Here is a 14,571-nt window from a genome sequence, read left to right on the forward strand (position 1 = left end):
ATCAGACAGTCAGTACGTTAAACGTATATATATATATATATATATATATATATATATATATATATATATATATATATATATGTATGTATATGTATATATATATATATATATATATATATATATATATATATATATATATATATATATATATATATATATATATTTATTTATTGTCATTCACTGTATAACAAATATAGGAATCTCTTGATACACTGAGGACACCAACCTTCAAATGGTCTGACAAGAGCCAAGTGTTGGGGAAGTAATGTTGGCTTCAGCGAAATAACTGTAATTTTATCCGACTCATAAACTCGAATGAAGTCAGCGACCTTTGTTCGACCGCTTGTGTAGGCAAGGACCGTAGAAGAGGCTGCCTCCTGTCTCTGCAGCTGACCAACAACTCCATTATAATTTCCATCTCTGTCCGGACTTCCAGATTTTCCCAGTGGGTCTCCATAAATATCGTATCTGTAAATCCACAAATTATGTAGATGTCAGTTATCCAGAAGTGCAGTGTGGGACAAATGCACCTGTGAAATATAAAACCTGCAGTAACCCTTTTGTCCATAATCATATATAATTCAAGCAATATATTTTTTCACTGACGTGTATCGCCTCTGTTCCCGACGTGCTTTTGACTTAGTATTATTACAGACATACGTACTCACTGCTTGACCAGTCTAATGACTTAATACTTTATGAAAAACTGAAAATAAATAATTAATTACTGCAGTTTCTATAATCATCTCGTGATTGGTAACGCTAGTGTCATGCTATCCCTAACCTCTTTAACATGGGATCTAACTAGCCTTCTGCTGGTCCCCCTTGTCAAGAGAATATCAGCGCTGGTGAAGGAAGGTGAAGTCAGGCGCTGCCGTCGTTGTGGTTTGGCGGCGAGGCTTAGTTTAGAAATTAAGAAAAACAGTGAAGTGATTAGCACCTTCAATGATATTTTAAAAGTTGAGAAAGTGAAGCTGATTACTTAAGTATGTGCCAAGGTAGTGTATGAAGAGGAGATTGGAGAAGAGGTGTTTCGGAAAAAAAAAAAAATAGAAACTAGGATGGGAACACCCCATGTTAGATGACAGTACAGGCTGCCAGGGAGGTACGGAAGGGTACAAAGGTAAAGTAGGTAACGGTGACAGGGATGCATCTACTAGGAATAGGTTCCACGTTCTTTAAGATAAAGTAATGGATGAACCAAACCTCATACTTGTTTGGGTCTTGTTAAGGAGGCACTTGGAGAAGCAATTTGTGCTAATGGTTCTAATAGCTTGAAATTTTGCTTTCTTAGGTGTAAGTTACAGGATATGACAGAGATGACGACGGTTCATACTTTCACAGAAGACCTATGCGTGTTGTATGGTGCTACTACATGTATTTAATTGATGTTTGTCATCGTTTATTGTGATAGCCCGCACTTGTTTGCACTTGTGTTTATTCAATCAGTGATTCACAAATGACTCAGAAACAGCTGTTTTCCCCTTACAGTCTTTCCAGATCTTGTTCTAGTACTAACGGTAGCACTTCATGATGTCCTGGACTCAGGTGGCTTACAGAGATATCATGATATGCGTGGTCACATAAATGAATCAGAATGACGAGAGATCCTGGTTTCTTTTGCACATCCTCCTCCTCCTCCTGTTCCAGTAGCAGTCTCCCCATTGCCATACTTACTATTATGAGGCAAAAGAGTGCTCGAGCATAAGGCATGCCACTGAGTACGAAAATACTGATGTCACTGTAACTTATCGTGCTTCCGATAGAATGCCAGCATCATCAGATCAGCGGCACTTGTACCCAGTTATCATTTCGATGTAATAAAAACACTGTTTGCAAATTTCCAGATTTCAGTTTACTTCATAGTATGTCTCAGCATTGTTCCACATTATGATGCGACAAGAATATATCATCATACCCAGGTCAAAAGAGCTCAAAATATACTTTTCCCTGCCTCAGATGAGGCTGATTCAGAGTGAATCAGTAGCTCATTAACGACTGCATTATCAGTATGGACTGGCTCACTGGGGGCGAAATACTGTAGGATGGATTTCTTATTTGAGGCTTCTGATGCTGAAGGGAATCCACTAGAGCCTCCTGCATCCCATGACTGCTTAGCCACCAAGAAAGGAGACCAAAATAATACTGAACTATTGATGCATCATAGACTTGTTGAAAGAGGGAGAAAGGAGGATCTGTCTGAGAATTTATGGCCGATGACGACATGTTTCTCCCCGGAACCGTGCTAAGTCTATTCTTCGCTCTGCTAAAAATAATTACGTTCATACTAAATGCCCTGAACTCTCTAACTCAAATTCCTTTTGCACAGTCTGGCACCTTGCCAAAAATCTTTCTAACAACTTTACTTCATCATCCTTCACTCCTCTTTCACACTCTGATGGCTCTGTAGCTATAACTTCTACCGTTAGAGCAGAACTCTTCGCTCAGACTTTGTCCTCCAGTTCCACCTTAGACGATTCCGATGCTGATTCTCCATCACTTACCCCCCTCTGACTTCCTCATAGCTAACATAATTTTTTTTTCAGTTGATGTATTTTCTGCCATGACTGGCCTCAGTACTAACAAGGCATATAGGCCTGATGGAGTCCCTCCTGTTGTCCTTAAGAACTTTGCTTCTGTTCTTTCACCCTGCCCAGGTAAACTCTTTCGCCTTTGCCTGTCAACTTGTACCTTTCTTTCGTGTTGGAAGTTTGCTCTCATTCAGCCTGTCCCAAAGAAGGGTTACCATTCCCATCCCTATAACTCTCATCCAGTTGCTTTAACATCCTGTATCTCAAAAGTTTTTGAGTCTATTCTTAAAAAAAAAAAAATACAAAAATAAAATAAAAGCTCCTTTCCTATGACAACCTTGTTTCAGCTCGTCAGTAAGGGTTCCCGAAGGGAGGCTCCACTGGTGATCTTCTCACCTACCTTTCAGACTCCTGGTCATCCTCCTTTCGGGACTTTGGGGAAAACTTTGCCATTGCACTTGACATCTCAAAAGCTTTAGATCGAGTCTGGCATTAATCTTTAATTTCCAGACTGCCCTCTTACGGTTTCTATCCTTCTGTTATGCTTTCATCTCTAGCTTCCCTTTTGGTCGTTCTATAGCTACTATTGTAGATGTCCACAGTTCTTCTCTTAGAGCTATCAATAGCGGTGTTCTTCAGGGCCCCGTCCTATCATGAACTCCCTTCCTTCTATTCATTAATGACCTTCCAAGCTGAGTATCTAACCCTGACTACTCATAAGCTGATGACCTCACCCTTCACTTTTCCATTCGCCTCCTGCAGTGCCCATCTTTGCAGTGACTTCAACAAACAGGAGATGAGGCTATGGCACACCTAATATCTGACTTGGCTAGTATCTTTGATTGGGGCAAACGTAATTCTGTTGTTTTTAATGCATCAAAAACTCAGTTTTTACATCTTTCAACCAGACAAAATATTCCTCAGGTGTATCAAGCTCAATCCTGCATCATCTTTAAACATAAGTGAGGTTTCATTCAGTCGGGAGATATCTTGGAATGATCATATTATTTCTCTGGCAAAATGTGTCTCCAAGAGATTAGGTGTGCTGAGCCAACTCCGTACTTTCATTACCCCTGCACAGTTTTTGACCTTATATACGGGTTATATTCGCCCATATGTGGAGTACTACTCTCATGTGTGGGGAGGCTCCCCACATACAGCTCTTCTCAACATGATGGAGTCATAGGCTTTCTGTCTCATTAACGTTCTTCCTCTTACTGGCTCCCTGACACCTCTGACTCTTCACCGCACTGCTGCATCTTTATCTCTTTTCTATCGCTACTTCAATGGTCACTGCTCCTCTGAACTCTTTGCTTTTGTCCTTCCACCACAACGGCGAGAGCGTAGCACCCGTCTAGTAACAAACTCATCTCTTTTCTGCCCAGGTTTCTACTGCAAGAGTTAACCGTTACTCCCAGTCCTTCATGTGTGCAACAGGTCAACTCTGGAACTGTCTCTCTTTGTATCTCCTACAGTCTATGATCTCGGCTTTCAAGCGCAGTGTCTCCAGGCATTTCGAAATGAACAGTTCTTGAATTTGGGTCACTGTTATCTTTTTTTTTTTTTTTAACTATGTTGGGGGATCCTGGCCTTTGGTTCCTTCTTCTTCCATTAAAAAAAAAAGTACGGAATAGGGAGAGACGACAGAGTTCGTGGTATTTGTACTTAAATAACTGGCTTTTGCCGGCAAATGGTAATTTTTGAGAATCATCACCCCGGTGGGATGAAGCCAGTTTTCTTTTTCTTCTGGAAAAAGACACTGCCAGCACTGTTCACGACATGGATGCCACAGGTTTTTGTGAAAATATTGTTGAGGCTGTCCCCCTCCACACGGCAAACTGCATTGTTGTCACCACAGACAATCTGAGCAGTGAAAGAAATAAATGTCCTATCGACTTCCAGTGACATTAGCATCCCCGTATCAATATCGAAATCAAGTGACTCTGAGTGCATCAATCTGTTAGCAGTTACGATGAGCTTTTTGCTGCGGAAGTGATGGGAGCCAGTGCTGCATGGCAAAAATTGCTTGGACAGAGTCAATTTGTCTTTTACAGGAGTTACTTATCAACTGATATGAAATAATAAAACATATTCCTATTGCCATGCGTATACGATGTACAACTCTTTGCTATGCATGGTCCTTGTGTTGACAATAAAAATGAAATTGTGTGCTAAAAAGTACATGGGAAAAGTAAACGTTCCTCATATGGACACGGGCTCACCTTTCCTGTTGTACGGTTCTGTAATTCAGTGACATTTGGGATATTATTGGTCATGTGTATGGCTTTTAACGTGCATCATATATCTGGATCATCTTGAGCTCAAGTAGTGACTGATAAAGATTTTGTCAATGAGGCTGACGAAAGGCAACAAGAAGGACAGGGGCAACTAGCTCTCAGAAGAGGCAAATATTTTCTTCCAAAAGGGACAACTGATAATGGTTAAAGCTTCTTGGATTTAGTCGTGAGTTAATATCAGCCTTAGTCATGAAAACAATGCACAAAAGAAATAGGTTCTATGTGCGACTCAAGGTGAAAGAGGGGAGAATTTTACCCGAGATCTCAGAGCCAAACACAGTCGTGACTTACTCCGACAGAATGTTTTGCAATGTTTTCCAAAGAAAATTTTTGAGTATATAGTCCAATACAATGTAGCTAAAGAATAGTCAATATATATTTCTAGAGATTTTGTCTCGTAAGAATCAAATCCCTTTCTTAGCAAAACTTCATAATGTGTGGATCAAGATTTTCGTATTTTAACGGTACATGATCAGATGTCTGGTTTGACTTATAATGAAGTGTGTGGACGTTATATTAAATAGCGAAGGTAAAGAAATAATAATGTAACTCTGAGGGAAAGAGAGAGGTTGAAGGGAGTCTGTGGCAGGAGTGGCGTTGTAACAACAATCCTTTGACTCTACCCTGTTTGCAAGTGCTGTAGGCTATATGGGGAACCCTTCTACCCTCAGACATGTGAGTTGCACTCAACACAGGGAACCATATTACATCACAGAGATAGTTTAGCACACTAAATCTCTCGGAAGCAGATTTTGCATGAGAGTAATATGATCTTTCATGAAGGGGGGCCAAGAGGAGACCCCAAAGATACTACGGGATGGTGAAGGATTGAGCTGTATATCGACCATACTTCAGTATTACTGTACCATAATGGCTCATCATTTCTATTGTTCCCTGATCCTTGCAGGTTTATCTATTTAAAAAAATACACCGTAAAGTCCGTAAAGTAAGGTAACAGAAGAAAACTGTGAATAAATATGTAGACGAGTTATTAAAAAAAACATAAAAGCATCAACATTCTTCAGCATATACGAATAAAGTAAAAGGTCCGAAGAGCATAGGCTAGGTCGAAGTTATAAAGAGATTGTGCATATATGTTAGTAAAACGACCAACCACCGCTATACTTCATCAGACACATGGCATCAAGATAAAAGAGAAACACATTAGAATACATTTTTGGTGGATATTTAGGGAGATTTTCCACACGTATTTCTCATTTTCCACACGCCAGCAGGGTCTACTTGGACATAATGTCTAGCTGGTAAAATTGGCCGAGGTGCCAAAAACCTTGGATCACGAGGAGCCAAAATATACTAAGTACCCTTCAACAGCAACAATATGGTTTTGATTCTGATCTTGACCTTGAATCAACTTGATCCCACCATAATTAAAGCTCGGGTTCTCAATAAGCGCTATGGAGGCATTGTGCTGAAGTTGACTGGACTTCTAGGGATCGAGAAACATCAAGTGCACAAACATGGGGCTAGCCGCCGAAAATGGAGTTCTGGAACCCGTGTGGGACATTATTTTCCATTAGTAACATTAGACTACCTTAAGTAGATCTACTAAGGATGTATTATCATCGTTACTGAAAATTTTGATCAATACAACATTATTTAGAAGTGATGAGCGCCTTGAGAGGAACGACTAGGATTTAGTGAGGCAGGCGATGATCTTATTATTGATCTTACTAAAATGCAACCTACTTTGCAGTAAAGGAGCGAGGAAAACTATTTACGAAAATATTAAATGTCAGAACAAACGCTAGCAAAATTTAATGCTCACCCCAAAGAGACATTGTAGACCAAAACCTCTACATTCCAGTAACATACTTTCCGTGTTGGGCATAAAGTTTTCACAAATGGACAAACAGACTAATATATACAAATATTTTATTCAGACCACCTAATTATACCAGAAGAATTTCATAATAGTAACTCACTGAAATACTGAAAGTGGTTAAACATCAGAATATAAAAAATCTTTGTGTATGGCATTAAAAATTATGAGAAAATCTTTGACTACTTTGGATCAGCCTTACTGATGAACTCAGTTTGAAGGAACTGTGAACAAACTTACGCTAATGTCAGACAGTATATGTTTTACAGACAGGAGAGTGATACCACAAACCTCGATTATGAATGCCAAAAAACACCAGTCAATAAGTTCTCCTTTCCTCACATGCCTGGTGAATGTTCCGATTGGTATGGCACAAAGAAAATAAACGGAGTGTGATTGAACAGTTTTTGATTTGTTACCGATTGTACTTTCAAGTGAATTAGGGGAGGAACTACATGAAATAATTGTTGTTTTAAATAAGGGGAGTTTGAAAGTTATGTTCAGTAGACACATCTCATTAACTCTCCTTCTCATACTAGCTTCCTTCAACCTCTGTCTCTTCCCCGCACTGTTGTATCTTTATCTCTTTTCTGTCGCTACTTCAATGGTCACTGCTCCTCTGAACTGTCTGCTTGCATCCTTCCACCTCTACGACGGGTGCGTAGCACCAGTCTAGCTATTAGAACTCCATATTATAATTACAAATCATAATAGATTGATAGATAAATAGATAGATAGACAGCTCTATGCGAGCCTGGGAATGGGAAATGATCTTGCAAGTTACACTGAGGAAAAGCTGACGACAGACTAGGAAGTAGGAGTCAGGAGATGATGCAGTTAGTTGGTCAGCGATCGCCAGGTGAACACACATACACACATACTCACACACAGGCTTCTAGAACTTTCCAATCACAGGGAACACACGTGATACGTCTCCTGTTTCACCAGAATTTAGGAGAGAGAGCTCAGAAGGAAGCTAGCCATAGAACAGACAGGTCGCAGGGAGAAGGGCTTAGCAACTTGAGAGAGAGAGCGAGACAGGGAGACAGGGACTCATACTCACTCGTGAGTGAGACACTTGTTAATATTTCCAAGACAAATAAAAATAGTCCCATACTATTCTTTACCTCTCCTGTCACTACATGACAAATGGGAAAGAATATTATCTACTTACAAAGCTACTCAAGTATAACAAGTATAACACTAACACCAACATCAGTAGTAGTTCATGTACCATTCATAACTGAAGACCTGTTCACAGTTATACCAAATACACCCCTTCCCCTATAAAAATAACAACACTTTGGTCATCATCAACATCAACACAGACACTGAACTCATCATGGTCTCCAAGAGACGGGACACTGTCACTTTCGCAAGTGAATCAATGATTGAACGAAAGTGCCGCACATCCTTACATGCTGTTCATCTTTGTCCTGCGTACATTTTCACGTTTCAGCCTACTGATACAGTCCCTTGTGAAATGGCTATCATCAGAAATGACAATATTCATCATCATTGCAACTTCACTTTTGCTCCAGATAAACTTGTACACCATCAATGCATTGGACACTCACAGTTTTTTTATTTCCCTCATAACACATCAGTTTACATAGTCTGTCCAGATATACCACCATCTCATACATCAGCATCAGGATTATACATAGCACCAGACTGCTGTGCGGTATTTACACCAGCCATGTCTACTTTATCCACCATCAATCACTACGCCATTCTCAATCATACACACAAACATTTCCACCCACTGCCTGATATGGACTTAAACATGAGCACAAGTATTAAGTTGACTTCACCTAAGTTTGAAACTATGCAACTGATCAATGAAACAATGAAGCCCTGGGAAGATTTGAGTTTGAGTATGTTCAACCCATATTATGTGTATAGCCCAGCACCTACTGTCTTTATAATCATCTGCATTGTAGTTGCAGTACTGCTGTTCGCAATGCACAGAATGCATGCAAGAATTGCTAATTTGGAGTCATTATTTAGTGGGGGGAGAGTTAACATCCAAGTTAACCCCCCTGAATGAAGTGTACATATTTTGTATGTAGTATTAATTATATATATAAAAAAAGAAAAAAATAAATACAAAGAAGAATGACCCATGTATGGCATACCAGTACCATTATCTTTAAATGAAATATTAATAACTCTTACCATAATCTTAATTTTAAACTATTTTTTTTTTCTTCTTGCATGTATGCATTTCACTACAGTAACCCAAGTACATACTGTATTACAGTTAAATAATTTACTTTTAATGCATTTATTCAAATATGTATACAACTTGTTTAAAATGTAATATTACTGAATAATCACTATTTACTATAAATATTATATGTATACACTATTCATACAGTTAAGTTACTTTTCCAATATTATGTATTTCACTTAATTAGCTTATAATTTCATTATAATGTGTATATAATATGTATTAATATGTTATGACTATTAACTGTCGATGGTACGCCATTTTCGCGTGACCGAGCATATATTAGGACTCCATATTATAATTACAAATCATAGTAGATTGATAGATAAATAGATAGATAGACAGCTCTATGTGGGCCTGGGAATGGGAAATGATCTTGCAAGTTACACTGAGGAAAAGCTGACGACAGACTAGGAAGTAGGAGTCAGGAGATGATGCAGTTAGTTGGTCAGCAATCACCAGGTGAACACACATACACACATACTCACACACAGGCTTCTAGAACTTTCCAATCACAGGGAACACACGTGATACGTCTCCTGTTTCACCAGAATTTAGGAGAGAGAGCTCAGAAGGAAGCTAGCCATAGAACTGACAGGTCGCAGGGAGAAGGGCTTAGCAACTTGAGAGAGAGAGTGAGACAGGGAGACAGGGACTCATACTCACTCGTGAGTGAGACACTTGTTAATATTTCCAAGACAAATAAAAATAGTCCCATACTATTCTTTACCTCTCCTGTCACTACATGACAAATGGGAAAGAAGATTATCTACTTACAAAGCTACTCAAATATAACAAGTATAACACTAACACCAACATCAGTAGTAGTTCATGTACCATTCATAACTGAAGACCTGTTCACAGTATACCAAATACACCCCTTCCCCTATAAAAATAACAACACTTTGGTCATCATCAACATCAACACAGACACCGAACTCATCATGGTCTCCAAGAGACGGGACACTGTCACTTTCGCAAGTGAATCAACGATTGAACGAAAGTGCCGCACATCCTTACATGCTGTTCATCTTTGTCCTGCGTACATTTTCACGTTTCAGCCTACTGAAACAGTCCCTTGTGAAATGGCTATCATCAGAAATGACAATATTCATCATCATTGCAACTTCACTTTTGCTCCAGATAAACTTGTACACCATCAACGCATTGGACACTCACAGTTTTTTATTTCCCTCATAACACATCAGTTTACATAGTCTGTCCAGATATACCACCATCTCATACATCAGCATCAGGATTATACATAGCACCAGACTGCTGTGCGGTATTTACACCAGCCATGTCTACTTTATCCACCATCAATCACTACGCCATTCTCAATCATACACACAAACATTTCCACCCACTGCCTGATATGGACTTAAACATGAGCACAAGTATTAAGTTGACTTCACCTAAGTTTGAAACTATGCAACTGATCAATGAAACAATGAAGCTCTGGGAAGATTTGAGTTTGAGTATGTTCAACTCATATTATGTGTATAGCCCAGCACCTACTGTCTTTATAATCGTCTGCATTGTAGTTGCAGTACTGCTGTTCGCAATGCACAGAATGCATGCAAGAATTGCTAATTTGGCGTCATTATTTAGTGGGGGGAGAGTTAACATCCAAGTTAACCCCCCTGAATGAAGTGTACATATTTTGTATATAGTATTAATTATATATATATAAAAAGAAAAAAATAAATACAAAGAAGAATGACCCATGTATGGCATACCAGTACCATTATCTTTAAATGAAATATTAATAACTCTTACCATAATCTTAATTTTAAACTATTTTTTTTTTCTTCTTGCATGGATGCATTTCACTACAATAACGCAAGTACATACTGTATTACAGTTAAATAATTTACTTTTAATGCATTTATTCAAATATGTATACAACTTGTTTACAATGTAATATTACTGAATAATCACTATTTACTATAAATATTATATGTATACACTATTCATACAATTATGTTACTTTTCCAATGTTATGTATTTCACTTAATTAGCTTATAAGTTCATTATAATGTGTATATAATATGTATTAATATGTTATGACTATTAACTGTCGATGGTACGCCATTTTCGCTTGACCGAGCATATATTAGGACTCCATAATATAATTACAAATCATAATAGATTGATAGATAAATAGATAGATAGACAGCTCTATGCGAGCCTGGGAATGGGAAATGATCTTGCAAGTTACACTGAGGAAAAGCTGATGACAGACTAGGAAGTAGGAGTCAGGAGATGATGCAGTTAGTTGGTCAGCGATCACCAGGTGAACACACATACACACATACTCACACACAGGCTTCTAGAACTTTCCAGTCACAGGGAACACACGTGATACGTCTCCTGTTCCACCAGAATTTAGGAGAGAGAGCTCAGAAGGAAGCTAGCCATAGAACTGACAGGTCGCAGGGAGAAGGGCTTAGCAACTTGAGAGAGAGAGCGAGACAGGGAGACGGACTCATACTCACTCGTGAGTGAGACACTTGTTAATAATTCCAAGACAAATAAAAATAGTCCCATACTATTCTTTACCTCTCCTGTCACTACATGACAAATGGGAAAGAAGATTATCTACTTACAAAGCTAATCAAGTATAACAACCACTCGTCCACAAGTCTAATATATATATATAACTTCTCTACAAAGGAGTTACAAAGTCTTTTTATGACATAGCAACATACTCTCATCCCTTTTCTGTCCAACTCTTTAATGCAGGAGTTAACTGTTACTCCCAGTCTTTCATTTATGCAACAGGTCAACTCTGGAACTGTCTCGCTCTGTCTTTATTATCTATTTCCTATGATCTCCAATGTTTCAAAAGCAATGTGTCCAGGCATCTAGAAATGTATGGATCTTGAATTTGGCTCCTTTTTTTTTTTTTTTTTTTTTTTTAAGGAACGGTTTGTAGGCTCCTGGCCTTTGATTCCATCTTCCTTGCAGAAAAAGGAAAACAATGTAATAACGAATTCATATACCAAATTCAAAAGTTTCAGACAGTTCCACAGAATGGGGAAAATTTCCTCCTTACTTTATGCGAATAGGGGAGTAGCTTGGCAAACTACTCTAAAAATTACAAATTTTCTTCTTAACAATGAAAACCTTCTTAACAATGAAAGTGACATTATTTTGTATAATTCAGTAATTTTCAAAATAAAACTATGCATACATACGCACATACATAAGTAAATAAGAATAATACACATCTGTGTGTGAACATTTAGGCTACATACTGTGCATATGACCGTACTGTATGTACTCTCTCTCTCTCTCAGTATATATATATATATATATATATATATATATATATATATATATATATATATATATTGTTACGGAACAGAGAAAGATAATGTACACTTTAAGTGAGAATACGAAGAGTCACTACTGTCCCGTAAAGTTCCAGGTTCAAAACAAAAGAGTTAGGTAAAATTACAAGTTAAAGTTTAATGCTCAAACTAACAACAAAACATTCAGGACTCATAAGGATAATGTAATGGCAAAACAGGTTAAATATATGGTTAACTGCAATAGCCTCTATTAACACGAAATTAGCAAGAGTAAATTTATCTAAGTCAGCCCTGATAAAATGAGATACCAGATAATACTCAGTGAATGCCAGATAAATAATTACAGATACAAACTATTATCAAAAATGACTGACATAAAAAACCCCACACGAATTACAAAAACTTCACTAGGCCTACAAATTAAACTTATGCTATACAGTACAAGAAAAATGCAACAACAGTTATACTCAAATTACACACAGCTGCTAGATGGTTGGAGATTTCTTGAGCACTCACAATAATAATATCTGTACAGGGGAGGACAGAGATGTGAACAAAATGAGGAGCAGATCTAAGTGGCAATGATGCAGAGATTGAGCTCATTATATAGGGGCCAGCAGAGCCTGATACAACTTGTAAGAGGGACGCGCAAATGAAGCGATGGGGACAGAGAGCTGAAAATCCCGCAAAGTATAACAGAGAGAACGACTTACTCTACTATAACGGTAGAAGGGGGGGACTGAGGCAGAACACGCTCGTGATCAAACATGCAGCAACTGTGCGTTAAAATTACACAAAGGATGATGAAATCATAGGCTATGTAACACCTCCCATTAAAGAAAAAAGAAATTTACAAAGGAAATTTCTTATTACTCTAAAACAATCTGTCTAAAGTCTGGATAAGCAATCTGCAATAACATTTTCTGTTGTATGTCTAATGAATACTCCTGAAGAAGTAGACTCCATCTTGTCAATCTCTGATTTTTATCTTTAAACTTACTAAGGAATTTCAGTGGGTTATGATCGGTATAAATGACTATGGGGTCAAAACCAGAACACAAATAAAATGAAAAATGCTGTAAACCCAAATCAAGGCCAAAAGCTCTTTCTCAATAGTTGAGTAGTTCTTTTGAGGTGGAGTGAACTTCTTACTGTAATAAGATACAGGATGTTCAATACCCTGATCATCCTCTTGCAGCAAAACAGCCCCAGCTCCTGTATCACTTGCATCAACAGCCATCTTAAAAGGCTTAGCAAAATTTGGAGTAGCGAGCACTGGCTGACTTAATAGAATAGCTTTAAGTTTGTTGAAAGAGGATTCACAGTTATCGGTCCAGACAAATTCAACTCCCTTTTTCAGTAGGTCTGTAAGTGGTGATACAAGAATAGAAAAGTTAAGAACAAATCTCCTGTAATAACCTACCATTCCCAAAAATCTTTGTAGCTCTTTCCTACTTTTAGGTCTGGGAAGATCACTTATAACCTGAACCTTAGCTCCTGGTGGTGCAACATGTCCATCACCAATTACATACCCAAGGTACTGAACTTTAGCTTGAAACAAACTCACACTTTGATAAATTAGCTACAAGATTAGCATGAACTAAACGGTCAAGAAATTTACTGACATGGCATAGGTGATCTTTCCAGTTGTCACTGAAGATTAATACATCATCAATATAAACAACACACCCTGCCAAACCCTCTGTTACAACATTCATGAGCTTCTGAAATGTGGCTGGTGCATTCTTCATACCATACGGCATTACTGAACATGCAAAAGCCTTTCCTAGTGTTACAAAACATGAGATCTCCCTAGCACGTTCAGTCATAGGTACTTGCCAGTATCCCTTTAACAAATCAAACTTACTTATGTACCTAGCCTTTCCGATCTTGTCTATGCAATCTTCCACACGAGGGAGGGGGTAAGTGTCTGTTTTGGTTATCTGATTAACACGTCTGTAGTCAATGCAAAGCCTCTGTGACCCACCTGGCTTAGGGACTAGAGTGACAGGAGAACTCCACTCGCTCTGACAGGGCTCAATCATCTTGTGGTCCAACAGGTAGCCAAGCTCCTTCTGGATGAGAGGAACTTTCACTGGGTTCACACGGTAAGGAGGCAATTTAATTGGCTTTGCGTCTTCAACATCGACATCATGCATCAACACAGTGGTTCTTCCTGGAGTGGCACGGAACACTTGCGGGTACTCCTGCAGTAATGCCGAAAACTCCTGCCTTTCCTTGGGTGGTAGATGAGAAAGCTTAGTCTGGAGATCATTCATGATATCAGGATTCTTCCTCAAACTATCACTCAGGCTCATACTGCATGGGAGAGCTTCACTTGCAGACTCGGGTG

General features: G+C 38.5%; 1 protein-coding gene across 1 annotated transcript in view; it reads right to left on the reverse strand.

Annotated features, from left to right (window-relative positions):
* Window positions 1–14,571, reverse strand: part of LOC145397123 (uncharacterized) — a 73,251-nt gene that overhangs the window by 20,805 nt on the left and 37,875 nt on the right. The window contains exon 6 of the mRNA XM_080270323.1: window positions 221–468. Within this exon, the coding sequence (XP_080126449.1) occupies window positions 221–468 (248 nt within the window). The remainder of the gene's footprint in view (window positions 1–220; window positions 469–14,571) is intronic.

The sequence above is a fragment of the Coenobita brevimanus genome, chromosome 40 (genome assembly GCF_032717465.1).
Source record: "Coenobita brevimanus isolate Jiangsu-jjx chromosome 40, ASM3271746v2, whole genome shotgun sequence".
NCBI lineage: Eukaryota > Metazoa > Arthropoda > Malacostraca > Decapoda > Coenobitidae > Coenobita > Coenobita brevimanus.